The sequence below is a fragment of the Esox lucius genome, chromosome 4 (genome assembly GCF_011004845.1).
Source record: "Esox lucius isolate fEsoLuc1 chromosome 4, fEsoLuc1.pri, whole genome shotgun sequence".
NCBI classification, from domain to species: domain Eukaryota; kingdom Metazoa; phylum Chordata; class Actinopteri; order Esociformes; family Esocidae; genus Esox; species Esox lucius.
This window is the reverse complement of record NC_047572.1, coordinates 30,770,283-30,797,665: the sequence shown is the minus strand read 5'-3', so window position 1 is coordinate 30,797,665 and position 27,383 is coordinate 30,770,283. Positions and strand designations below refer to the sequence as shown.

The window sequence follows — 27,383 nt, the reverse complement described above, 5'->3', positions numbered from 1 at the left end:
ATCAAACTAGACAAGGTAAACGGCCTCTCCCAAAACTCCATAATCAAATGCTGGATGCTCCAGATTACCAGGGAATCATCAGGATAAACAATGTGAGCTCAGTGTCCTTTCCAATGTAATTGACTCGTGCTCAGACTGGCAGGGTGGAACTAGACAGGACGCCATGTGATGGGTGACAGGACGCCATGTGATGGGTGACAGGACGCCATGTGATTGGTCACAGCATGCCCGTGTGATTGGTGACAGCATGGCAACATGAGATTGGTGTGATTGGCTTATAGTTTTTAGGGTGGGATAAAAGATTCATAAGAGATCATTTGAGGTTTTCTGTGTGTCACTCAGTCCTCTGTCCTGTCTACTCACCAGCTGTAACCACGCATTGGTCATCAGGACCTGGTTTTTCTCATCCTGACGAAAGGGAGAAGATACACTCATTACAATAGAAAATAATTCCAATGAAAAGGAAACAGTGAGGGACTCATCGACTTTAGCGTTGGCATGGGTACAAAAACAGCTGGTCTGTGAAACCTCGCTTAAAAACTGTAGCTACTGTATTGACCACTGTAAAAGCCAAAGTGGATTAATTCCCCCATAAGATGTACAACAGATCACACCCCAGATGAGTGACAAATAAAAGGATAATCAAGGTAAAGTGTCCCAGTACGTTGTTGGACCACGGGATGCCAGAACAGCTTCAATGTGTCTTGGCATAGATTGTACGAGTCTGGAACTCTACTGGAGGGAGGGAACACCATTCTTCCAAAAGATGTTCTTGCATTTGGTCTTTTCATGATGGTGGTGGAAAGCGATAACACACTGGTCCAGTATCTACCACAGATGATCAATTGGACTGACACCTGTTGGATGTGAAGGCCATAGCGTATGATTCACATGTTCATTCTCATCAAACCATTCTGTGACCCCTTGTGCCCTGTGGATGGGGACATTGACATCTTGGAAGATACTTTTGTCCCAAGATTTACTAAACTCAACACTCTACAGTAAATGTGTGCTGGTGTTTGGATGCCTGCTCCCTCACTGTGTGTGTGTTCTGATCCTGAGATAAATGGGTCTGAATGGTTGACTGGTTGTGGGTGAGATTAATGGGTGTTGATGGATATGGCTGGCAAATGTAGCTGAAAATGTCCTCCTTGTTGTGACATGATGCACCTTTTTCCAGGGGGCTGTCTCACAAAAATGTGATGTCTTCAGAATTTCATAACGCCCTGTCATAGTCAATCTCATGACACTTTGTAATAGACCCAATATTTCGAAGGGTGGGTTTTAAGATTTGTCATCACTCATATAATTTAAGCCTAACAATCTTTCTTGGCTGGTGTTCAATAGTTGTTTAATTTTTGTCCATAGGGAGCAAAGAGCCAATCAAACCTAAGTGGTTCCCCTACAGCAGATTGACGTCAACAGATTGGAATTTAATTGGCAAAGCAATTAGCTAGCAAAGTCAGGGAAAAAAACATTAAAAGGAAATGGGGGAATGTGAAAAAAGTCATTATCTCTATGTCTTCCTATCTCTTTCTCTCCTGTCTCTCCATTTGCCTCTCAAAAACAAACACACACAAGCCAAATCACATGCCAAGGCCAACACCAAAGCCAATAAAACTGGTGTATGTGAACATCATTGTACTTGGCAAAATGGAACAAAACTGTGTTGTCCATTGCTGCCCAACACTCCTGACAACCAGCATAAGACATTACTTATTTTCTGGCTGCATTATTGACATATTCTGACACAATTTGCACAGTTTTTTATTGCAATGGAAATACCAAAACATCCGTTCAGTTATAAAATATTTGAATCACAATGTGTCTGTCTATGCTGCAGCCTACAGCGTTATTTATTAACTTTTTTTGTGTGGCGTTAGTGAAAATCAATGATGTGACACGTATGCACAGGCGTCCATCATTCAAAAGGTCACGACCATCAAAGTGCCAACCAAAGTGTCATTCCTTTTATATTTAATCATTATTATTTTTACCTCGATTTATTTGAACAAAAAACTCCTGCACTCTGTCAACATTACTTCCGTTCACCACCTAATTATGTCATTTCCAAACTGCACTTGCCGTTTGGAAATTGCAAAAACAATGGAGTTGCAAAAACAACAAAACAGATGCCGTTTATTCGAAAAATCAAGAACTTTCTGATTCTTACCACACTGCTTACACGCATGAACACATTCCCCAACCAACCACCAACCACGACGGAGCTTGCAAAGGCCCGATCTGACACAAGGAGGCGCTGGAGTGCAACATGACAAGGTAGCCCCCTTCCAACAGTTTCCTGTCCACCACAGGCAGCGGTGAGCCCGTTTGGACTGTCTCATGTTGGATGCCCAGGCATTGAAGACTGTTCCCCCACGAATAAATCCCACACCTGGCTGGTTTCGACTAATCTTAAATTGTCTGTCGAACCTGAACTGTCCTTTATGCAATCATAATCTGAGAATTCTTGTTTTTGTCTGACAGCTGGTATATTCAGCCATGAGTAGAGATTTTCTGTAACAACAGGTGGGTGACTTTGACCAGAATTATCCTGACATCAGGATGAGATTTCATGCTTAAAGTGGCTCTTCCTCCGGAAATATAAAATCATGTGCCACTTTGTCACGTAAATAATGTAGAAAACCCGGAGGGCAACATTGGTCCCTTTCAGTCTGAAGAATTTACTAAATAAAGCTTAGCATGATACACTACCCACCCTAACACACACACACCTACACACACCCACACACCCACGCCCAGTAGAGTGGTTGCAGCTGTGTACTTATCCCGTTGGTCAATCAAGTTAAATGATGCATTGAACATTTCCCAGACAGGACTCATGGGCTTACATCACCACCTGGGTCTCAATGCCCTGAGTCAAAACAAACCTCAACTAAACCACAGGACTGGATCAAACCTCAATTAGACCACAGGACAGGATCAAACCTCAACTAGACCACAGGACTGGATCAAACTTCAACTAGACCACAGGACTGGATCAAACCTCAACTAGACCACAGGACTGGATCAAACCTCAACCAGACCACAGGACTGGATCAAACTTCAACTAGACCACATGACTGGATCAAACCTCAACTAAACCACAGGATTGGATCAAACCTCAACTAAACCACAGGACTGGATCAAACCTCAACTAAATCACAGGACTGGATCAAACCTCAACTAGACCACATGACTGGATCAAACCTCAACTAAACCACAACTTTTACACCAATAAAAGTTTTGTGTCTCTCCAGTTTTCTCTCATCATTGTTTTTCCACAACAACAGAGTAATATACTTAAATGGAATGCTCCACACATCCCAAACACTTTTAAGCATGCACTTAAAGCTGTCAAGTAATTATTTAGAGGTCAACCTATACAGTAGAATAATGAGTGGTGCTGGAGCAGGTCAGGAGTTACGGTGTGACACAGGAATGAGTGTCCGTGCCCTGTCTAAAAATCAGAGGAAATGACGGCTGACATGAAGTGCTCCTTCAAAAAGTATCAAATCCACCCTACACAGGTCACTGTGAATACATGGGTTTTTGGTCCTCTGTACGAGTTTAAAATTCACTCATGCAATTTTGTAATTGTGATCGCAGTTCTGAGAATCAATCAAACTCTCCATCCTTGCAACAACAAAAAAAACTCCACCCACACCCAGATTCCGGTCAAGTAAATTATTTTCCATAATTGTAAATGTTTTGCCCATAGATCATTTTGAGGTAGTAGCTGAAGAACCTAGTAGAATCTAAAAGGAACCAAAACTCAGAGTGAGGAACTCCCACAGCATCCCATAAATAACACCATTCTCTAAAGACCTGGTGATACTCCCCATTTAACCTGTCCAGCAGAATCTGAGTGTGACAGGTTATTCAGATCTAATGACCAGAACAGAGGATTCGCACATCCCATTACAGAGTGGTGATGTGTCCCCAGCTTGGGTGTGTTCTGACTGGTTGGTGAAACGGTGCAACGCTTTATCAGTTGTCGATTGCACAGCACACACAAAGACAGGTGGCCTGGAGGAAAGTGTAACCACGTTCTTCAGTCTTTTCTCAAGCAAGAAATATGCTGCATTAGCATCACTGTAGAGAGACTCTCATTCACTCTCTTTCTCTCTCTCCCACACAAACACACATTTAAAAAATCTGGGAATCAGTCTACATTAGCAATGAACCGGCTCTTCCCATAACCTCAGAGGACAGACTGTCCCTGTACACATCCCCTAACCTCAGAAGACAGACTGTCCCTGTACACATCCCCTAACCTCAGACTACAGACTGTCCCTGTACACATCCCCTAACCTCAGACTACAGACTGTCCCTGTACACATCCCCTAACCTCAGAAGACAGACTGTCCCTGTACACATCCCCTAACCTCAGACTACAGACTGTCCCTGTACACATCCCCTAACCTCAGACTACAGACTGTCCCTGTACACATCCCCTAACCTCAGAAGACAGACTGTCCCTGTACACATCCCCTAACCTCAGAAGACAGACTGTCCCTGTACACATCCCCCAACCTCAGACTACAGACTCATTCATCCAAAACCCTATCCATATTTTTATTTTCATTATCACTGATAATGACAACAGTTTGCACAGTCTGCACTGGTACTCTACTACCATCAGTACTACCGGCACTGGTACTGTACTACCATCAGTACTACCGGCACTGGTACTGTACTACCATCAGTACTACCGGCACTGGTACTGTACTACCATCAGTACTACCGGCACTGGTACTGTACTACCAGCAGTACTACCTGCACTGGTTCTGTACTACCAGCAGCAGTACAACTGGCCGTATCTACTGTACTTGATTATTTATGGCAATCATGACTAATTCAAGTCTAGCAAAAGTCAGGGGGTGTGACAAAATCACCAGTATAAAAACAATATATATTTTTCTGTGTTAAGTGATCAGTGTCATGTCATTGTGGGGATTGTAAAGTTCATGAGGTTAAAAGGATGTGTACTTCCTTCCATAACAAATTGTACAAAACATATGTTTTGCTAAATTACTAAATAATATATTATTTATAATTAGCAGGATAGTTAAACTAAATTATAGATTTGTTACAACAATCACATAAGCACTATAATTTAACCTCACAGAAAAAATATTAGAGCAAAAAGTTTCCACAATGACCAATCAGCAGCCAGTCCAGACCGCAAAACGACTCTACACCGCCCTCTGCCCCCAACAGTCCAGATACAACACCCCCTCTCTCTCCCCCTTCGCTCTCCCCCCCACAGTCCGGACACAACACCCCCTCTCTCTCCCCCTTCGCTCTCCCCCCAACAGTCCAGACACAACACCCCCTCTCTCTCCCCCTTCGCTCTCCCCCCACAGTCCGGACACAACACCCCCTCTCTCTCCCCCTTCTCTCTCCCCCCACAGTCCGGACACAACACCCCCTCTCTCTCCCCCTTCGCTCTCCCCCCACAGTCCGGACACAACACCCCCTCTCTCTCCCCCTTCGCTCTCCCCCCACAGTCCGGACACAACACCCCCTCTCTCTCCCCCTTCTCTCTCCCCCCACAGTCCGGACACAACACCCCCTCTCTCTCCCCCTTCGCTCTCCCCCCACAGTCCTGACACAACACCCCCTCTCTCTCCCCCTTCTCTCTCCCCCCACAGTCCGGACACAACACCCCCTCTCTCTCCCCCTTCGCTCTCCCCCCACAGTCCAGACACAACACCCCCTCTCTCTCCCCCTTCGCTCTCCCCCCACAGTCCGGACACAACACCCCCTCTGCCCTGTTTACACAGATGTTAGCAGTAGCTATCTTTAGCTCTATTCTATATTAAGAGCCAGCAGAGAGGCAGCAGTACAACTTTGTACACTCCAGGCACACTGAAATATTGTCAAGCCCGGGGGAATGCCATGTAAGTGCTCGCCTGTGTCACTGTTGCCATAATGCGTTGTCGCCCAGGTACAAGATTAGGGTAGAGAAACCACGATCAGGATAAGATGGAGGCCTCCAAAAGCCTGGGGCTCGACAAGGCTACCGAGGCCCAAAGTGTTAGCCACATGCCGGGGGAGAAAGTGCAGCAGGCAGGCTGTCTCAGGGTGAGGGTGGAGGGGAGCGTTTTCACCGCGGAACGGTCACTGCTGACGCAGTGCAGTGAGTACTTCCGCGCCCTGTTCCGGTCCGGCATGCGGGAGGGTCAGCAGGATGAGCTGCATCTGAAAGGAGGGGTGAGTGCACAAGGCTTCCTGATTGCGTTGGCCGTGTGCCGGGAGGAGAAGCCGTCCCTGCAGGACCCGGATCAACTCATTGATGCCGTGGAATGTGCTGCTTTCCTCCAGGTCACTCTACTGTCCCAGCATCTCTGTGATATCGTTGACTCGGACAACTGTCTCCTGCTCTACCAAGCGGCGGCCGTCTTCGGTCTACACGACCTGTTCCACAGTGCGGCCGTGTTCTTCCGAGATGCCTATTGTGACCTAAAGGGGGCAGCGGCGAGCGTTCTTCCTGAAGAGCTGGTGCAGTACGCTGAGTCGTTGTCACCGGCGTCTTTCGTGGCTCTGGGAACTCATTCGCCCTCTACGGAGACGATGAAGGACTCCTTCAGGACTGTGTGTTACCTGGATGAGGAGGAGGGGCACTGGGAGCACCTGACAGACCTCCCCACAGACGCAAGCACCTCCATGGCGGGCGTCGCCGTCCTGGACAACCGCCTGTACATTGTGGGCGGGGTCTACGGCTATGGCAAAGAGACGGTGGACTGCGGCTTCTGCTACGACCCAGGGACGGGCGAATGGAGCGTCATTCCCGGACCCCAGCAACCACGGGCCGACTTCAACCTCCTAGGGCACGCGGGGAAGCTGTACGCCATCGGCGGTGAGCACCAGAAAAAGATCACGTCCTCCTCCGAGGCGTACGAGGTAGCCACAGGAGAGTGGCGGTTCGTCCGGTCCGCACCGAAGCCCGTGACGGCTGTGGCATGCGCTGTGGCTAGAAGGCGCGTGTTTCTGTGTTTCTGGAGGCCGCCGGACACCACGGACATCTACGAGTATGTTCCGGCCAAGGACGAGTGGACATTAGCCACCACGATGATAAAGCCGCAGAGCTACGGCCACTGTATGGTGGCCCACAGGGACAATTTGTACGTGATGCGCAACGGGCCCTCGGACGATTTCCTACGATGTGTCATGGACCGCTACAATATCACCACCGGCCAGTGGACCGCAATGCCAGGGAGTTACATCAACAGCAAGGGGGCGTTGTTCACCGCCAAGGTCAGGGGCGACTCGGTGCTCACGGTCAAACACCAACTGACTTTGGAGTACACCATCGCCGGGGACAGGTGGAAACCCCGTCGGGAGATGAATAAAGGCTTTCCCAAGAGTGGCTCGTTGTGGACTTGCCTCCTGAGGCTTCCCAGGACCGGACCGGTTAACGCGCGGGCAGCCGAAGGGGGGTTAGGGAGAGAGATTGGAGGAAGGAGGTGGGTGGCATTGTCATATAGAGCAGAGCCGTTACTGGAAAACTTATTAGAACTCTGAAATGACTCTGAAATGACTCTGAAATGACTTTTCGTTAGAACTCTGAAATGACTCTGAAATGACTCTGAAATGACTTTTTGTTAGAACTCTGAAATGACTCAGAACTCACCCTTTGTTTGAGAAAAAAATTACTGTAGCTATAACAAACCCATGTTTGTTGAAAGTTCAAGAAAACAAACATCAAAGACGATACCCAGAGTGGAGGAAAACACTGTCACTGTCTGCCTCATGGCTGTGGGTCGGGTTTTGTTGCCCACCAAATGTGGGGAGTGCTGAGCGAGAGCTGTGGAGCCGTAATGGGACTGCTGAGGAGTATGTGTGTGTGTGTGTGGGGGGGGGTGCTGGGGAGATGTGGGAGGAGCATTGGGGGGTGCTGGGGAGTGTGGGAGGAGTATTGGGGGGGTGCTGGGGAGTGAGGCAGGAGCATTGGGGGGGTTTTGGGGAGTGAGGGAAGAGCATTGGGCGGTGCTGGGGAGTGTGGGAGGAGCATTGGGCAGTGCTGGGGAGTGTGGGAGGGGTATGGGGGGGTGCTGGGCAGTGTGGGAGGAGCATTAAGGGGTGTTGCCAGATCGACAAGGAGAACAGTTGGGCAGGTTCAATAGTAATTTTTTAAAACCATGTTTGATGCTATAGTGCCTCTGTGTACACTTACATGGTTTGAAGAGGTTGCATAACAACAAGAGCTGATATTTGTAGTTCTGATGGGGTATGTGAGCAATATTGTGTTAAAAATACATAACATGAATACATTTATAACAGAAAAGACATGCTTTATGTGTTGTAAATATGCCAAAACATAAACACAGGTTGTGTATCTGTGTGAAATGTGGTCAATGTCCACTCCGGGACAATGGGCTTTGATAAAATATTCACATGGGTAGCAACTTCAGGTTGACATGTTCCCTCACAGACTAACTCTCACCCTCAGACCCACACACACACCCAAACCCATACACACAAATGTCAGTACACACACACACGTTTGTATGGCTATCCTCATGGGGACCAGAAAATAGAAATTGCATGCTCCCTTGCCCTAACCCTAACTTTAACCTAACCCTAATCTAACCCTAACCTTTAACCTCAATAAAGTAACATTTATGCCTAAACTTTACCTAGATGTAATGCCTAACCATAACCCTAAACTTAACCTACAACGCCTGGACCTTAAAGAAATCCCAATTCTAACTCTAAAATGAATTGTAAGTTTGACCCTAAACCTAAACCCTGAGCCGGAAATTGACTCAAGGTCCCCATGAGTACATGTTTTTCTGGTTTTACTATACTCATTGGGACATTTGTTCCCCGTGAGTATAGTTATACCTAAATCACACACACACACACACACACAGCCCCAGACCCCCCCACACACACACCCAAACCCACACACACCCCCAGACCCACACACACACACCCTAACCCATACACATACACACAAATGTCAGTACACACTGTACACACACACGGTACACACACACATACAAACACGCACACACACACAGTGTACACACACACACACATTGTAAACAAACTGTACACACACACACACAGACACACTGTACACACACACACTGTACAGTACACACACTGTACACACACACACACACACACTGTACAGTACACACACACACACACTGTACACACTGTACACACACACACACACACACACTGTACAGTACACACACACACACACTGTACACTGTACACACACACACACTGTACACACTGTACACACACACAGCCCCTCCCTCACCACATCAATGATCTGCAGTAGTGTTAGCCCGAGTTCAACCAGGATAGGGGAGGAGTCATTGATCACAGGTCTCTCCAGCCGGTTGTAGTTGGCCATCAGGTCCTTGTACAGTCTCCGCTGGTGCTCCCCCTGCTGGGATCCTGGGGAACAACCAGAAAACAAGGCAAGTGAAACATTAGTATAATGTCCCTAATGTAGCAGGATTCCATCGGTCGGTTGGCTGGCTCGGGAGGGGTCGGGGGGAGGTTCAATGGTGATTAGGATTATGTTTTTGCTGGCCCAGCACTAGGAGAGAAAGGCCAGGGTGGGGGCAGGAGAAGAGGCACGGAGAGGAGATGAAATAACATTGTCCTGTAAAATAACATTGGCCAGTTACTGGATTTACGATCACCAAAAACAGGACAAAAACAGGTACACACTAAGAGTGCTGGCATTTCAGAAACCCTTTATTAACACCATGAATCAGAGGTACATGTCTCATATCCCAAACACACTCAGAGACGAATGTGAGAGGTGCCGCGTTGAGATTGATGTCTTATAAGCGTTAATCTGGAAGCAGCCCAAAGTACTAAAGAGTTAATAAAGGAAAAGTGTTTGCAAATCAAACGGATGAAACAAGACCCCCTTTGTGGCCACAAGAGTCCTCTTCTGTCCAGTTATGTAATCCCAACAATACCCCCCAAAAAAGTTCTGTAATCGAGCGGGGTTAGGCTGTGCACAGCTAAACCTCAAAGCTGATTTTGGAAAGCAATCATTCCTATCTCCACATATTGCAAAGCCAGGCACACAGTGACAAGGCCGCAAACCACGTTTTACCCGAGCTGCAGTCGACGACATCTTGGCCAAAATTGACCTAAAAATGTAGGCTGCAATAGACCCCAAAACTCTCCAATCAAGCTTTCTTAGAACAGCTTTTGACAGACTTCTTTTCACAGCTACAAGCCACGCCATCCAGACAGTTCCCCCGACAGACTTCCAGTAAATACAGACATTACAAGGTAATTCTCACGACGCATCTTCGTTCTTACAGTGGCTCTCAAAAGCATTGAGATCCAACACCCTCTCCTCCTCGTTTGGGGCAGACACCTGCGTTCCTGATCGCCGTCCCTATTTAAGCTCCTCCTTCCCTAGTGTATCTTGTCTGTATTTGTTTGGTTTTGTCCTGTGTAACGTTGTACCGTTTTAAGTCCTCAGTTCTCTCTGCGTATGCGTCCTGCCTCTCCGTCCCACGTCCCAACGCTGCCCTGTGGTTAATCAATGGACCCAATGGTTAAAGACTATTTGTTTGGTATATATGGACGCAGCCCAGTCATTTGATTTAAATCTAATCACAATCTACTTTGTTCTACATGGGCTGTCGCATTAATCCCTTTTTTGCTAGGCAGCCAAATACGGCAAACATAGTCTAGTTTCGTAGCTAGAATAACAGCCAAGGAGTTACATTTGCATTTCCTTAAGAGGTTTCCTAGTGACATTACTTTAGATTTGACAGCAAAGCGCCAGTTTTGTCATGACAGCAACATCATGAGCTGGAGAAATGTATGTTAATCACTCATCACATTAGGTCGCCAGATTATCTATGAAGATTTCTCTGAAATCAACTCAACGCTGGCTAAGCTATTCGTTACTGGACCTGCATTTACATAATATACAGTTCGGTTTTTGGTTAAGATTCTGGTTGCTTTGTGGCATGTATAGTCTGCAGAGTTTGCAGTGCAGTTGCTTACTGATTTGGTGTCCAATACATCTCTCCCAGAGATATCCAACTGTCCTGTATATCAGGTTTAAATGTGCACACATCAATTTAACAAGTTAGAATGAGTCAGAAAAGATTATTCAAAGGTACTACTGTTGGAGATCTACAACATCGAATGTTGATGTTTTTCTATGAACATGGAGTGCTTTTGAGAGCAAAAAATTGCAAAGAAAAGGTTTGGAGAAATCAATAAAACAGAATGAGGTTCTTATGTAGTCAAAATGTAGGGTTTTGCTTCGCACACACAAAACTCCAACCACTTCTTCTCACATACCAATTTACAGTATGTGATTCATACACACACACACACACACATGCAAAGACAAAATCATATACATAACAGGACAGTTAGCAAGGTACAGTAGAGTACAGAGACTTTTCAGGCTGAGTGTTTGGTAAAAGCACTTTGTGACAACTGTTGATGTGAAAAGGGCTTTATACATACATTTGATTGATTGATTGAAAGACAGAGAAAGAACAGGGAAAAACAAGAGACTGAGGGAGGAAAGAGATTGAGGGAGAGAGACTGAGAGACAGACAGAGACTGTGGGAGAGAGACTGCGGGAGACAGAGAGACAGACAGACAGACAGAGAGAGACAGGCAGAGTGAGACAGACAGAGAGTGAGACAGACAGAGAGAGAGACAGGCAGAGTGAGACAGACAGACTGCAGGAGACAGTGAGACAGACAGAGAGACAGACAGAGACTGCAGGATACAGTGAGACAGACAGACAGAGAGACAGACAGAAACTGAGGGAGGGAGACAGAGGAAGAGATGTACTGTAGAGAGGGTGTCTCTGGCCCAGCGTACTGCTGATGTGGTCCATTAGGGCTCTAATGATGTGAGTTTTACTGTATCAGCCAGGACAGGGCTCTAGTAGAGGTCAGAGAGAAGAGACATCCACACCCAGCACATACACCTTTACTTCCTGAATCCATAATGCACCCAATCAGTGACGAGAACAGAAATCCACTGTCACATCAGAAAACACACGTCTATTCAAACAACGGTACGTGTTCTAAGAAAGGTGCAGGTGACGCTCTCTACGCAACGGATAAATACAGACCTTAGTTAAGTATGTCACGTACTGTACATAACTCCTTGTACACATGACATGGAAAATGTGGACTTTGTGTTGAGAAGACGTTGAAAAGAAGTCTTTCAAAGGGCATTGCTCACTGGGATATACATGTGTCCATGCGTGTGTACAGTATTCTTAATTCTATTTGTGTATAAAGGGGTTACTGATTAAAGTGCTGAGTTCCCCTTATCTGGATAAGAGAGGGAATGTGGGAGAGGATTTGTTAATGGTCATCCCTGAATGGTATCAGTAGATCTGTCTATCTGTTTATCTGTCTATCTGTTTATCTGTCTATCTGTTTAAACCAACCGTTAATGTTCTATTGTCCAGATGGTGGGTGTCCCTTCTGAGTAGAAAAGGTCACCCAGTGTCCTTATCCTTGGGGTTAGGGTGGGCCAGCCGGACCCTTGGGTAAAACCTAGGTGTTGATAGAACAAAGGGAATGTGTATTGTTGACATCTGCGGATCATCTTACCACACCCCTTTTTCCGGTATAAGCACTGATGATTGTCCAGTATTCATTTGAGATTCTTCGCTGTTAACTTAAGACTTGTGTACTCTCTCCGTGCAAGTAATAAACTGTTAATTGTGCAAGAGTTTTCCTCTGTCTTACCTACCAATAGAGTTTTCCTCTGCCTTACCTACCAATAGAGTTTTCCTCTGCCTTACCTACCATTTTCGTGAACTGTGTGGACTTTCAAAACTGCCATCACAGCACACAGACACAGCACAGACACAGCTCACGCACACACCCACACACCCCACAGACACACCACAGACACACCATAGACACAGCACAGACACAGCTCACGCACACACCCACACACCCACACACACACCACAGACACAGCTCACACACACACCCACACACCCACACACACACCACAGACACAGCTCACCCACAAACCCAAACACACACCAGACACATACACACACATAGATACCATCCATATCGGCTGCATTCCACAGTATTCTAGAATCATCCCTCCCTAAACTCCACTTCTCGCAGTTTTTGAAGAGGGAAATAAATGTGTTCAACTAAACTAATTACCTTCAAATATAACAGATTAAAACCTCACTCTGGCTGTGCTCCAAATGGCTCCCTCCTCCATTCTGGGTCTCTGGTCAAACGTAGGGTGCTGTATAAAGCATAGGGAGTGATTGGGGAAACACAGAAAAGACTCCCAGCTCCTTCAGAGGACGGTAGGGTTCGTTACTTTCAGGCTGGGAGGTGGTTATTGTAATAAAAAAGATTAAACCAACCAGTTTCCTCATAACCAGTGTGGACATAACAGTGTGGACATAACAGTGTGGACATAACAGTGTGGACATAACAGTGTGGACATAACAGTGTGGACATAACCAGTGTGGACATAACAGTGTGGACATAACAGTGTGGACATAACCAGTGTGGACATAACCAGTGTGGACATAACAGTGTGGACATAACAGTGTGGACATACCCAGTAAGGACAAAACCAGTGAGGACACAGTGGCCGTTCAGGCCTCCACTGGAGAGAGGAGAGCAAGGCTGAACTCCTTGTGTCATTCAACTTCTCTCTCCCCCTCTCTCTCTCCCCACCTCTCGCTCCCTCCCCCTCTTTTCCCGTTAAAGGGTACTCATTAAAGCTCTTCTGTTGCAGGGGGATTGGAGCGGTTCCTTAACTGACAGTCAGAATGCAACCTCAGCTCGGTTCTGATGCGAGTCACTAACCACACACCCTCCATGTTCCCACGACTCGTTACATTTCGAATCCCTTTTATTAGCCAAACTGAATGAAGAGAAATGTATTATTTGTAAGTTTGCACACACGGTTGAAATTAGGTTTCTGCATTCAACCCATCTCTCGCTCTGACTTTCTCTCTTTGTCCACATTTGTCTCTTGTTTTCCATCTTTCACTTAGTCTCTTTAGGTGTCTCTCCCTATCACTCCCTGTCTCTCTCCCTCTGTCTCACTCCATCTGTTTCTCAGTCTCTCTCTTTGTGAGTGCAAGATCTGCATACCAACAGATGTTATAATCAAAGGAGCCACCAACAGATCTTACCCCACCACACCCTAAACCACCCTGGACCAGCTAATACTATTTCCGGTCTTGTTCGGTTAAGGGAAGGGTAGAAATAGACAGAGAAACAGAACATACTGTATCTCTTAAAAGACCAGATACTAACTCTGTTGGTCAAAGAAAAGCTTTAGCGTGAAAGAGGAAACGGTTAAGATCCTATGTCTTAGGAATGAAACAGGTAAACTGGTGTTGGAGATAAACATCCAGTACTGGTTCAATAGAATATTGATAGGCTGAATCCTGATCTCCAGCATTTGGGGCCATTACGGAGGTGAAAGGTCAAACATAACCAGTGTGGATCGATTAGTATAGATCACTCTGATGTGTTAGCTCATGAACATTACAGATGAGGCCAACGGTGAAAGCAGCCCATTAATTTACATCACAGCTTAGATAACGAAATAGGAATGCAATGTTTTGGAAATTGTCAGCACAGAAATATAATGACAGACTACTTTCTAAAATATCCGAATAACACTGTCACGTAAGATCCAATGCCCGCCCTAGCATATCTGGAGAACTGTCACCTGTTTGTCATTCTTTCCCTCACCCATGTTGCTTATCAGGGTCCCTGTTTCTGCTTCCCTCATGCACCCTGTCAGTCACTGTTATGGTTTCTCTATTTGTGTTATTTTATTAAAGTCTTCTGTTCTCCTCCACCTGACCAGCCGGCGGGATGAGATGTAAAACATGCAGGGCAGGGGGGCGTCCTGGGGCAGGGTTGAGAAACACTGTTCTAGTTACTGTCCCTTAGATATGACCTCTCTGTATCCTATCTAGTAGTTACTGTCCCTTAGATATGACCTCACTGTATCCTATCTAGTAGTAACTGTCCCTTAGATATGACCTCACTGTATCCTATCTAGTAGTAACTGTCCCTTAGATATGACCTCACTGTATCCTATCTAGTAGTTACTGTCCCTTAGATATGACCTCACTGTATCCTATCTAGTAGTTACTGTCCCTTAGATATGACCTCACTGTATCCTTCTAGTGTTTCTCAACCCTGCTCCTGGTCACCACCCTACCCTGCATGTTTTAGATCTCTCCCTGCTCAGTCACACCTGATTAAAATGACCAGCTCATTATCAAGTACTTTATGAGCTACATCAGGTATATTAGTAAAAAAAGAATCTCAGACACAAGTCTTGGTCATCTAAATAAAACTATTGTAGTTTAAAAACCCTCTGAGTGTCCTAATCTCTCCATCTCAGCATGACACTTTTTTGACCTACACAATAAAACCAGTTCTCTCCATCACTCTTTTGTTCTCTCTTCCTCCCTCTGCCCCACTTTTTTTCTTATCTCCTAACTTTATTTTCTCTCTCTTGGTGTACCTGTCTATCTCTCTTAATCCCTTTTCACACTTATTTCTGTCTTTACCCTATCCGTGTCTTTCGCTAACCCTCTTCCATCTCCCTCAAACTCTCAAACGCTCCATCTTACGCTTCTCATCTTGCTCTCTCTCACTCTCGAATTCCCTTTGCCTCCATGATCAGGGGCTGTGGCAAGGTGTTTCACAGCTGTTCTTCTCCTTGTTAGAGCTGGGAGCTGTGTCTGAATCACGCAACAAGGTTACAGCAACATCAGGCCTGTACACACACACACACACATTGTTGTGCTAACAAAGACGGCTCCTGAAATATATCTTAAGACAAAAATGTTTTTCTCCCATATTATTCAGGAAGGGGCGATAAAGCCTTAAACAACTTCTAGACAAACATACAAACTGACACATGAATCTTGCATATCGACCGACTATCATCTCCTCACTTCTACAGTCAGTCTAGACAGGTGTCTCCGTGGGGACGGAAGCAGACAAAAGCATGTCTCTATCACTGTGCATGTGTGTGTGTGTGTGTGTGTGTGTGTGTGTGTGTTTATCACTATTCTCCAGAATTCTGAGGACTTCTCACAGACACTGTGAAATAATTGAACAGGGATCTTTACCCAGATTGAGGTGGGGGGGGGGGGGGGGGGGCAGACAGAATGCCAGACAAGGCTGTTGGTGATAGAGGGCTGACTGCAGTTTATTTTAGTATAAAGATGTTTTTAATAAATTGTGTGGAACAGTTCATTGGAACAATGGTTAAATCTCCCCATACAGAACAACAGACTTAAATAGAGGTTCTGAAAAGGGGTCATATGTAAGATGTCTTGCTTTACTACTGGCTTAAATCCATGCCTACATGAGGAGAGGAGGTCTGTTTTAAGTTTCAAATCTTTTTTTCTATGGAATTCTCCAGGGTGCCTGAGTTATTTCCCATTTGAACTGTCTCGCCAGTCCGTCTGACAGGTTGCAGTGACTTGTAATCTCCACACACTTGCTTTAGACACACTGTACGTTCCCAAACCACCATGGACTGGCTAATAGTATTCCATTCTCGTTTGGGTAATTTAGCGCAAGTAACACATGACCATCCATTGTTTTCACCTTCCCTAATTTCTGCTTGTGATAAAAGGTCTAGAAGGCTGAATAGGATACATGTTACTCACTTTCCATTGGCTTTTTGATCTAGAGTAAGCTTTGTTGTGTTCTGGTGAAATATTTTTAAAGGATGAGAAATTTACCATGAGTCAGCTCCTTTTGATAGTTCAATGTACATCTTTGAGCGTCCTATTTTCCTGATTGCGAAGAAAACGTGTTGATCTACTTGGACTAATTGTCCACAACGTGTCCAAGAAACGTCCAACTTGCACGCTACAAACCAAAAATGTCCAACGATGATCATTAATATTCTCTGTGACTGACGTTGCCTCAACCGGCTACAGTTTTGCTTTTATAACATACAATTCAGTCTTGTGTAGAGGTGTATTCACATAGTAAGACCTGGGGTCAAAGCTGGCTGTCAATTCAGTCTTGTGTAGAGGTGTATTCACATAGTAAGACCTGGGGTCAAAGCTGGCTGTCAATTCAGTCTTGTATAGAGGTGTATTCACATAGTAAGACCTGGGGTCAAAGCTGGCTGTCAATTCAGTCTTGTGTAGAGGTGTATTCACATAGTAAGACCTGGGGTCAAAGCTGGCTGTCAATTCAGTCTTGTGTAGAGGTGTATTCACATAGTAAGACCTGGGGTCAAAGCTGGCTGTCAATTCAGTCTTGTGAAGAGGTGTATTCACATAGTAAGACCTGGGGTCAAAGCTGGCTGTCAATTCAGTCTTGTGTAGGGGTGTATTCACATAGTAAGACCTGGGGTCAAAGCTGGCTGTCAGTGGTTCTTCACACATGCATCCTACCCTTCTACTGCGCATCCAGAAATTCTGGTGTGTGGAAATCTCAAGTCAGGCTAAAGGTTCCCCTTTGGAATGAAGAACATCTGGATATCATTGGATTTCATATTTGAGCGCCGTGTAGATAAGGTGAAACAGGCAACACAAGGACCCCACTCTCTCAGAGGGCTTCAGGGTGATTTGGCACTAAATAAGCTCCATGGCTGACATTCTGAAAGACAGACTTCCACATGAGACTGTAATTACTGTGTTCACACAGGTTTCTTTGATTATCATGCCGCGGTAGCCTTTTGTCCAAACCAGACTATCCTTGCCCTAACAAAACTATCCCAGCCTTAACCAGACTATCACAGCCCTACCCAGACTATCACTGCCCTATCCAGTCTATCCCAGCCCTACCCAGACTATCACAGCCCTACCCAGACTATCACTGCCCTATCCAGTCTATCCCAGCCCTAACCAGACTATCCCTAACCAGACTATCCCAGCCCTAACCAGACTATCCAAGCCGTATCCAGACTATTCCAGCCGTATTCAGACTATTCCAGCCCTAACCAGACTATCCCAGTTCAACCCTGCCAATTTACTGTGTAATGTATTGACACACTTGAGAATGACAGGCAGTGAAAACCATCAAAATTTACTGGTCATTCTTCATATCCCCTTCTCTCACTCCATCTCTCACTCCATCTCTCACTCCATCTCTCTCTCTGCCCCTATTCTATCCTTCATTCCTGTACCTTTTTCCATCTCTCAGTCTAGGTATGAATATTAGAGGACTTCACCCAAACCTTGCTGAGCCACTGATTCTGTTTCTCTGTGCTGATAGTGAGTAATGTTTGTTCACCATAGCATGCAAAAAACATTAATGGAGTTGCATGATGTGATTCCTAAACAGATTGGCATTGGACATGCTTATTAGCATGGAACATGTGCTGTGCAAGTAAAGTGCTCAATATTTCCTTTAAGTAGGAGCGGCCTCCGGATTGGTTGACTGAGAAAACCAAAACAACACGTGTCCTTTCCTCAATCCCTTCATTCCTCCAGCTCTGGCCATCCCTTCATCCTCTGTGATCAAGCACCATCTGATGCTTGTTACTGAGGCCAGAGGGGGAGTTACCCATAATGCACCAAGGCTCCCTGAGACCAGAGGGGGAGTTACCCATAATGCACTGAGGCTCCCTGAGACCAAAGGGGGAGTTACCCATAATGCACCGAGGCTCCCTGAGACCAGAGGGGGAGTTAACCATAATGCACTGAGACACTCTGACAGCTGGCCATAGACAGAAAGTTCATCTTAAGACACTGCAAGGTGTCTATAAGCAGAAGGGAACTAGCTGTCGTGACTATGCTAATTATACAGCATATAGACCGAAGGGCAGCTACTACTGCAGCCGAAACAAGGCAGCTTTACAGTGATCTCTAAGGGGATTTGTTCTTGTCAGGCAAACAGAACAGAAACAAGTCCCTACAGCCGGTCCCTGGAGTAAAATGAGTCCCAAAGGACACAGAGCCAGGAGACCAGTATTTGGGTTAGTGGTCCCCTGCAGGGTCATGGGCATCAGGCGAGGAACCAACCAACAAGACACAGACCACTAGGATATAGCAAGCATCCAGTAAAACTTCATTCATGGAACAGTGAACTTAAATAAGCATGTTACACATAGAAACACAAGAACTGAAATAGAACAATAAGAGTTGCAGGGAAAAAAGACAGTTCTCAGAAAAGGTAAAAAATAAAATATACAGTACATACTTTGTATTTCGTTTTATAAATTTAAGAGTGGCCTGAGGAGTTCTGTGAAACCAAAATTCACCTTGCTGGTCCGGACAAAGCAACTTTTTGGTTTACCGGTGAAATGCTCTCACCACCAGATCTGTCTTCCTGAATGTAAGGTACGCAAAAGGCCGGTTGAAGGAGTGACAGTTGAGGGAGTTCAGGCATAAAAACAACGCTGCAAGATAAGCTACATTTTGCATGAGATCAGGGTTGAGAGATGGTGAGTTGTTACGGCTGACTAAATTATGTTAGTGTGTAAACACGTAAACGCTCTTTAAAAACGCCCGCACAGTTCTCCCGATAACACCACCTCGTCACCAGTCACGAGACTGGGGTTGAGGCGCCTCCGGGACTTCTCGTGGGCCGGGGGGGGGGGGGGGTGTTGTTGAGGCTGGGGGTCAAGGCAGGGTGGTGGGGTGGGGGTGGTGGGGCTGGGGGGGATTGGGGAGGGGGGTCTAGTGTCTGGAACACATGAGCCGCGGTGTGGGGCGATGTGAGTGCATGGTAATCTATACCGCCTCCCAGCCTCCATTTTAGGGCTCGCTCTACTATTTAATCCTAATCTAATCCCATGGCTGAGAGCCAAGGCTGAGCCCCACGGAGTACTCTGTGTAGCACATCAGTAACACCGCTGCCGCTATGTAGAACATCTATCAGTTATAATACATCCTTTGTGAGAGAAAAAACTCCTCACTTCATATATAATTAAATATTAATGTATTTAATTAACATTTATGCAACATCCATTGCCACGGTGTGAAAGGCAAACAGCTCCCGAGAATCATGAACTGGTTGTGTCACCTTTAGCTGCAATGACAGCAACCAAACACGTTTGATCATTCCCTCACAACGCTGTTTTGAATGAAGTTTTGGCCTACTTTTTCCCTCAGAAATCCTTTAAAGGGTTGTTAACCGTAATTTCTGTAATTTCAGTGCTTGGCTCGGCACAATAACAGCCACAAAAGTGTTATTGCAAGCGTGTTATTTTGATAGATGTCACAACAAGCATTAACCCCTTTTCCAAATTCAGAGATTATCTGGGCGGGATTATTTTTTAAATAGGTTAATCAACACCAAACCCAACTCAAGCAACCAATGCAATCCAAGGGGAGAAGCGGTGCTAGTGGAATGGCGGTTGGTTGACTTCAGTGTTCATTTTGATTACCCAGACAACCCCAAGATTGGTTATGTAAGTACATGCATGTCGTTCAGGCTCTGTTTGAGGTCAGAGGCAACGTCAACAAACAGCATTGGCTCCAACATGCAGTTATGCTGCAATGCCAACGCAGCTTCCAAACGAAACGGATATGTTTCCCTGACTACGTGTGCTGCCCTTTTTAGTCTAAATGACCAACTGAAGGACATTGTATCCCGGGTGTTGACCATTTATATGAAGGTTATGTGCTGTACTGATCCGACGATTCAACAGGGCCATACTGTATGTCCTGCTCCTTTTGAATGCCAGTCACAACACGACCGACGTTTAACTAAAGTCACAGAAACACCCAGTCAGTAGTAAATGGAATGAGCAGAACAGGTTCAATTTGCACAAACAAGAGATGGAAGGAAATGAGAGGGTAGAATGTCACCCAGATAGTGACTGCTGACCATGGGAAAAGGAGAGAGAGAGAGAGGGGGGGGGGGGGGGGGGGGGGGGGGGAGGGGGAGGGGGAGGGAGGGAGGGAGAGAGGGAGGGAGAAAATAGATGGTGAAAGATCAAAAGACAATGATGAACTAATGTACAGGCAATGTTAAAGTAAGAGGGGGAAAATAACATGCTTTTATTACTCCACAGTAAATCTGACTCTTTAGATACTCCTCTTTGAATACTTTGAGAAAGTTTTTCCAACTGAGATAAATAATCTTAATGAAAGTGGATCCCATTAGTCTGTTGAATGACGTCATGCTCCAGGGTGCCAGAAAACAACTCCCTTTTAAAAGTTAATTTTACAGTTTGTCATGAATAGGAGAAGAAAGAAATAACTTAAAGCACATGAAACTTCTAATGGCTATGGAGTATAATATAAAACTACAAAGGAGGACGGTCTGACCAATCCGCAAAATGGAGGAAGCTGAGCTGGCATATGAATATATGAATATTTCGTATGAATGAGGATATACTAGGGACTTAGTTTGAAGTCCAGAAAACTGCAAGTACAAATAATCAGAAAAACTCTGGACAAGCCTGTCTGAACAAACAGAAAAAGGTCACTTCCCATCTGCCTCTGTTTGCCTCTCCATTCCTCCATCCCTCCATCCCTCCATCCCTCCCTCTAACCCTATCAGTCTCAAAACTCACACGCACCCACTTGCCACTTCAAGAAGAATAAATTGAGTCGAGAGAGCAGAAACACAAGCTGCGCGTGCCGAGGATCAAAGTCACGAACACGCTGGTGCCACTTCGAGAAGAAACAATTCAGTCGAGAGACCAGAAAGTGACATTGAGAGTGACATTATTAAAAGAATAAGTGCAAAACCTTGTTAACAATGCAATAACTCCACATTGTGTTGAAAAAATTATAATAATGAAAGAACAGTAGAACAGATCAACAGATCAATAGAACGCAATAACAAAACACCGTAACACACATTAACTTATAATGTAAATGGGTAAAGAAAAAAATAATTCTAATGTTATTATTGCCAATTCAACATGGCATTTGTTCTAATCGTTGCCCTAATCGTTGGCATTTTTTCTAATTTGTCTGGTAACTGTATGCACTTGCAGCACTGGATGTAGTTGCAGAGGTTGTAGCAATGGTCCCTGACTCATCTGTGGTAGAGCCATTAGCTAGCATTAGGTAACACACTAACAGCAACTTCTAGCTGTGGCAACAGGACTGTTAGGCGTTTTTATGCGCCTGTGGAGATTGTTGGTGGAGCCAGAAGGAATTGAAAGTGTTGCTTTGCAAATACTGCATACTGTATTTTAGATCTTTTAGGAGTGTCACTCATGTTGGCATCCTAACTACTGAGGCTATATACAATTTTTATAATTGAATGCATTCACAGATAGTGTATATTAGAAGATGGTAATATGAATCAACATTTTACAAAAGTGTTTTACAAGTTTTTGAGCTTTTAAAATATGATTAGTTAATAATAATAATAATAATATTAATAGTATTTATAATAGTATTCGTATTATTACGTTTAAATGTACATTTATGAATATCCTATCGAATTCCGTCATTGGATAATTACAATACAGGTGCTGGTCATAAATTTAGAATATAATCAAAAAGCTGATTTATTTCAGTAATTCCATTCAAAAAGTGAAACTTGTATAATGTATACATTCATTCCACACAGACTGATATATTTCAAGTGTCTATTTCTTTTAATTTTGATGATTATAACTGACAACTAATGAAAAACCCAAATTCAGTATCTCAGAAAATTAGAATATTGTGAAAAGGTCCAATTTTGAAGACATCTGGTGCCACACTATAATCAGCCAATTAACCCAAAACACCTGCAAAGGCCTTTAAATGGTCTCTCAGTCTAGTTCTGTAGGCAACACAATCATGGGGAAAACTGCTAACTTGACAGCTGTCCAAAAGACGACCATTGACACCTTGCACAAGGAGGGCAAGACACACAAGGTCATAGCTAAAGAGGCTGGCTGTTCACAGAGCTCTGTGTCCAAGCACATTAATAGAGAGGCGAAGGGAAGGAAAAGATGTGGTGGAAAAAAGTGTCCAAGCAATAGGGATAACCGCACCCTGGAGAGGATTGTGAAATGAAACCCATTCAAATATGTAGGGGAGATTAACAAAGAGTGGACTGCAGCTGGAGTCAGTGCTTCAAGAACAAGCACAGACGTATGCAAGACATGGGTTTCAGCTGTCGCATTCCTTGTGTCAAGCCACTCTTGAACAACACAGCGTCAGAAGTGTCTTGCCTGGGCTAAAGACAAAAAGGACTGGACTGCTGCTGAGTTATGTTCTCTGATGAAAGTACATTTGCATTTCCTCTGGAAATCAAGGTCTCAGAGTCTGGAGGAAGAGAGGAGGGGCACAGAATCCACGTTGCTTGAAGTCCAATGTAAAGTTTCTACAGTCAGTGATGGTTTGGGGTGCCATGTCATCTGCTGGTGTTGGTCCACTGTGTTTTCTGAGGTCCAAGGTCAACGCGCCGTCTACCAGGAAGTTTTAGAGCACTTCATGCTTCCTGCTGCTGACCAACTTTACGGAGATGCAGATTTCATTTTCCAACAGGACTTGGCACCTGCACACAGTGCCAAAGCTACCAGTACCTGGTTTAAGGACCATGGTATCCCTGTTCTTAATTGGCCAGCAAACTCGCCTGACCTTAACCATATAGAAAATCTATGGGGTATTGTGAAGAGGAAGATGCGATACGCCAGACCCAACAATGCAGAAGAGCTGAAGGCCACTATCAGAGCAACCTGGGCTCTCAAAACACCTAAGCAGTGCCACAGACTGATCGACTCCATGCTATGCTGCATTGCTGCAGAAATTCAGGCAAAAGGAGCCCCTACTAAGTATTGAGTGCTGTCCATGCTCATACTTTTCATGTTCATACTTTTCAGTTGGCCAACATTTTTGTTTTGTATTGGTCTTGTATTGGTCTTAAGTAATATTCTAATTTTCTGAGATACTGAATTTGGGAACTTCATTAGTAGTCAGTTATTATCATCCCACTGAAAATAAATAAACATTTGAAATATATCAGTATGTGTGCAATGAATGAATATAATATACAAGTTTCACTTTTTGAATGGAATTACTGAAATAAATCAACTTTTCGATGATATTCTAATTTTATGACCAACACCTGAATCAGTCAAGGGTTGTCTTACTTAATGGGTTCACGGTTCAGGCTATTCCTTTGGAATTATATTTTTGTTCAACATTTTTAATTAACAGTGGGCAACATATTGTACAACGAGTTTATTTTCATAATTGTGGTTTACGGCAAATGCATTTTGTAAATGTCTTCTTTTAACAAAACTTGCGTCAAACGTATTTCAGAGCCAAATTAATGGATCTTTTTCATTCGGCTCCCATCGTTCATCAAAAAGAGACATTCGCATCTGGTTTCGAGAAGGCTTAGATGAATTTTGAGAAGACTCGGAGAAATTCCACGCCAAAATATGAGCGCTCTCACAATGTTTATACTCTCGCGCGACTGGTCCTTCGCTCACGCGGCTTCTGTTTCTGATTTCTGAATTCTTTCTTCTCGAAGTGCGCGCGAGTTTGGTCCTCTGCATGCGCTGCTTGTGTTTCTGCTCTCTCGATTCTGTCTTGTGTGCACATGAGTTTTGAGACTGATGTGACGGCATACATCCCTGGCCAGTGATGTGAGTAGAGAGGACAGGTGCGGGCAGGGAGGGTGTCTGCGTGCTGGACTCTCACACACACAGTTAAGAGACTTATAAGGCATGTGTGGAGACTAACACGCAACACACTGGAGAGACCCCCGTGCTGTGAAGCGCCACTGTGCATAAAGCAGACCCAGATGTCAAGGATATTGAAGGAGAAGAAACGGGAGGCGGCATTATGTACGAATAACATTATCCCTACGAATACGCACATGCGCACACACATTTTATTATTTTTATTGAACGTCATTAACTGCACATGCATTATGTATTATACAACACATCATTCCGACTGTGTAAAATAAATAGCAATCTTACTGGATCGCTGTACATAGAAACACACCGCACTGCGAAAGACAATCATGCCTATGAAATGCAATAATCCGAAAAAAAATTGCCTATTCGGGAAGCATAAAATATTTACTTTATCTATCCATGCTTTTCACTAATCTAACCGGAGTTCAAGTTCAATTGTAGAAAAAAAGTTACTTTCAGTTTAATCTTACTTTCTGTCTATGTTTTTTTTTTTTTCTCAAACTTTAAAACATTTGCCAGAATTTCCGGGAAAACCGTAAACTATATAGACTAGCCTACTTTGGTGTAACATCCTACACTCAAATCAGACTAAAACCACATCACTGCAGGGTTTATAGCATATTTGCCCCACATTCGCCAAACCGACATGAACCCGTTTAATAAAGAGAAAATGACCCGTAGCCCGCCCTACCTTTGAAAAAGACTGCCATCCATAGATAGGTCCCAACCGAACCCAGTCCCAAAAACTTGCGGCACCGCATCCTTGTGTTCTCAGGAATCCGACGCCCCGCGATCCTTCAACTCAGTTATGAGCATTTGACTGGGGAGACCGGGAATGAGAGGGAATGAATGAGTAGGGTACCGATGGTAAATAACATTTGCGCATGCACGCTGCTCATTCTCATACACCCTGACGCATTTTCAAATCATAATATAATGATAGATTTTATTTGGATAAGAAAAAATCCAGTACTCATACGTTTCAGTTTTTGTATAATGGACAATTATTAATCTTTAAGTTGTGTCTGTCGTCAGACTATTCCCTCACGCCCTCACCTGTTTCCTGCCTCGTTAGCTCCCTCCTAGCTCTGCAATAACGCATTCCTTTGACATCTTTTATAGTGTTTTTTTCAGTACACATGAATCCTATGGGCTAGCTGAAACGGAGGAAACGAGTAAATAGGTCCAAGTATTGAATTGAAGCTAGAACTCCTGTATGAGGACGGGTTTTAGGTGGAAAAATGGGGGTGTGTAATCAGGTCATGGATACCATCAACCATCCATCAAAAAGGTAAAGTAGTTACCAAAATGTATGCAATCAGGGCCAGCCCTAGCCTTTCCGGGGCATTGGCGAGATTTGGTTGGGGGCCCCAAATGAATATTTTAATTTAATGGCAACGAAAATGTCTGTTTTTGCAGTTATTACTCCATTAACATATACCCAAATAATTATGATTTAAATTTTACTTTGGTGTCAGATAGGCCCAGATGGCCACTGCAGAGGCGTGTCTCCTTCAAGGACTTAGTGGGGGTTGTGTCACGACCTTGGTAAGACCACTGCTCGCCTTTTTGAAGAGGATTTCCCTATTTGGAGCAATGGATAGTGCGCCTGGTTAGGGTGCCAAAGGTTGTGGATTCGAGACATTGCCTGCCAAACGCTACAGTATCAAACTGTCCTATTCATTGGTCTAGATATATGCATTCCTTCATACTTAGTAAGGGTAGGAGTTGAGAAACAACTGAAACATATAGTTAATGTTGGGTAAAGGGTTTGGATAAAATAATGACGGCCTATCCTTGGGGTTGAACACACGATCCTCTGACTGAGCTCACTCTTTAGGGCCAAGCAATGCAAAAGCCCCCTTGATGCTAGCAGCGCTCACCGTTGCCCCCTAGTGGTTGGTCCTGAAAGTGCACCCAGACACCCCAGGGATCTTCGATGACCACAGAACCTGGCTGGATGACTTGATATGACAGATATGCCGGGTCCACACAATAATAGCGATTGGGGAGAAAGAGAGCCGGACGATAACCATCTGAGGCTTAGTGGTGCTTTAATGCCGTGTGAAAGGGCGCGGGCGTGCCACGACTCACCCGTGGGCAAGGAAGTGTGTCGTTGATTCGCGAAGTGTGTCGTTGATTCACCGTTTCACTTTACAGGGAAACGGTGGTCCATTGGGACGATGTGGCGTTGCATTGCACAGCAATACGTTAGACGAATAGGAGATAAAGCAGTGCTAAGTACAAGGACTCATAGTAAGGACAACTGGGTAATATTCTGAACTCTAATATTAATAGTAATAGTAAAGTTGTCTGGCCTCCTGAGCGGCTGAGGCACATCACCAAAGTGGTTCCACATATTTTTACATTTTGGTCATTCAGCTGACGCATAAAACCACAGCAAAATACATACTACATTATTGATTGCAAACATTTACTACCTAGAATACCTATCAATTATTAGTATTTCTGTCATGGGGGAAGACAGGAGACATATGACCCAATTTAAAGCTAGGAAGTGTTAGGCAGCAATGATTATATAACATAGTCAGGACACTTGATGATAAGTGCCATGGGATGTAAAATGACAACAGACAGTCAGAAAACCATTTAACATTCCATCTGACAGAAGAGAAGAGGTTTGCTGGCTGGTCCTTCACTTCTAACTGGCAGCATTCTGTGTTGAGTCAGGGGTGGTTTGGGATGATGCCTGTGGTGCATATCAAATTGAAATCAGTCAAATGTATTTTATAAAGCCCTTTTTACATCAGCAGTCTTCACAATGTGCTTGCACTGCTGCAGCG

General features: G+C 44.7%; 2 protein-coding genes across 4 annotated transcripts in view; one reads left to right on the top strand and one right to left on the bottom strand.

Annotated features, from left to right (window-relative positions):
• The window catches only part of LOC105028957 (neuronal acetylcholine receptor subunit alpha-7), a 42,226-nt gene extending 16,498 nt beyond the window's left edge, over positions 1-25,728 (bottom strand). For 2 of the 3 annotated variants that reach the window (XM_010902027.3, XM_010902045.3), the window contains exons 1-4: positions 25,636-25,728; positions 25,271-25,399; positions 9,284-9,423; positions 364-408 (exon numbers count right to left, since the gene is read on the bottom strand). In XM_010902027.3, the coding sequence (XP_010900329.1) occupies positions 364-408; positions 9,284-9,423; positions 25,271-25,340 (255 nt within the window). In that variant the 5' untranslated portion in view covers positions 25,341-25,399; positions 25,636-25,728. Of the gene's footprint in view, positions 1-363; positions 409-9,283; positions 9,424-25,270; positions 25,416-25,635 lie in introns of those variants that run through there. The other variant, XM_020045669.2, reaches the window with a different exon arrangement.
• Positions 5,995-7,553, top strand: LOC117594406 (kelch repeat and BTB domain-containing protein 13). Its single transcript, XM_034291888.1, has one exon. It carries the CDS (start codon positions 6,052-6,054, stop codon positions 7,528-7,530), a length of 1,479 nt encoding a protein of 492 aa, XP_034147779.1. The 5' UTR covers positions 5,995-6,051; the 3' UTR covers positions 7,531-7,553.
• Positions 25,729-27,383: the final 1,655 nt, after the last annotated feature.

Bases quoted from the DNA above. Each gene is read 5' to 3' on its own strand.
- LOC117594406 (XM_034291888.1), top strand. From the start codon at position 6,052: ATGCCGGGGGAGAAAGTGCAGCAGGCAGGCTGTCTCAGGGTGAGGGTG.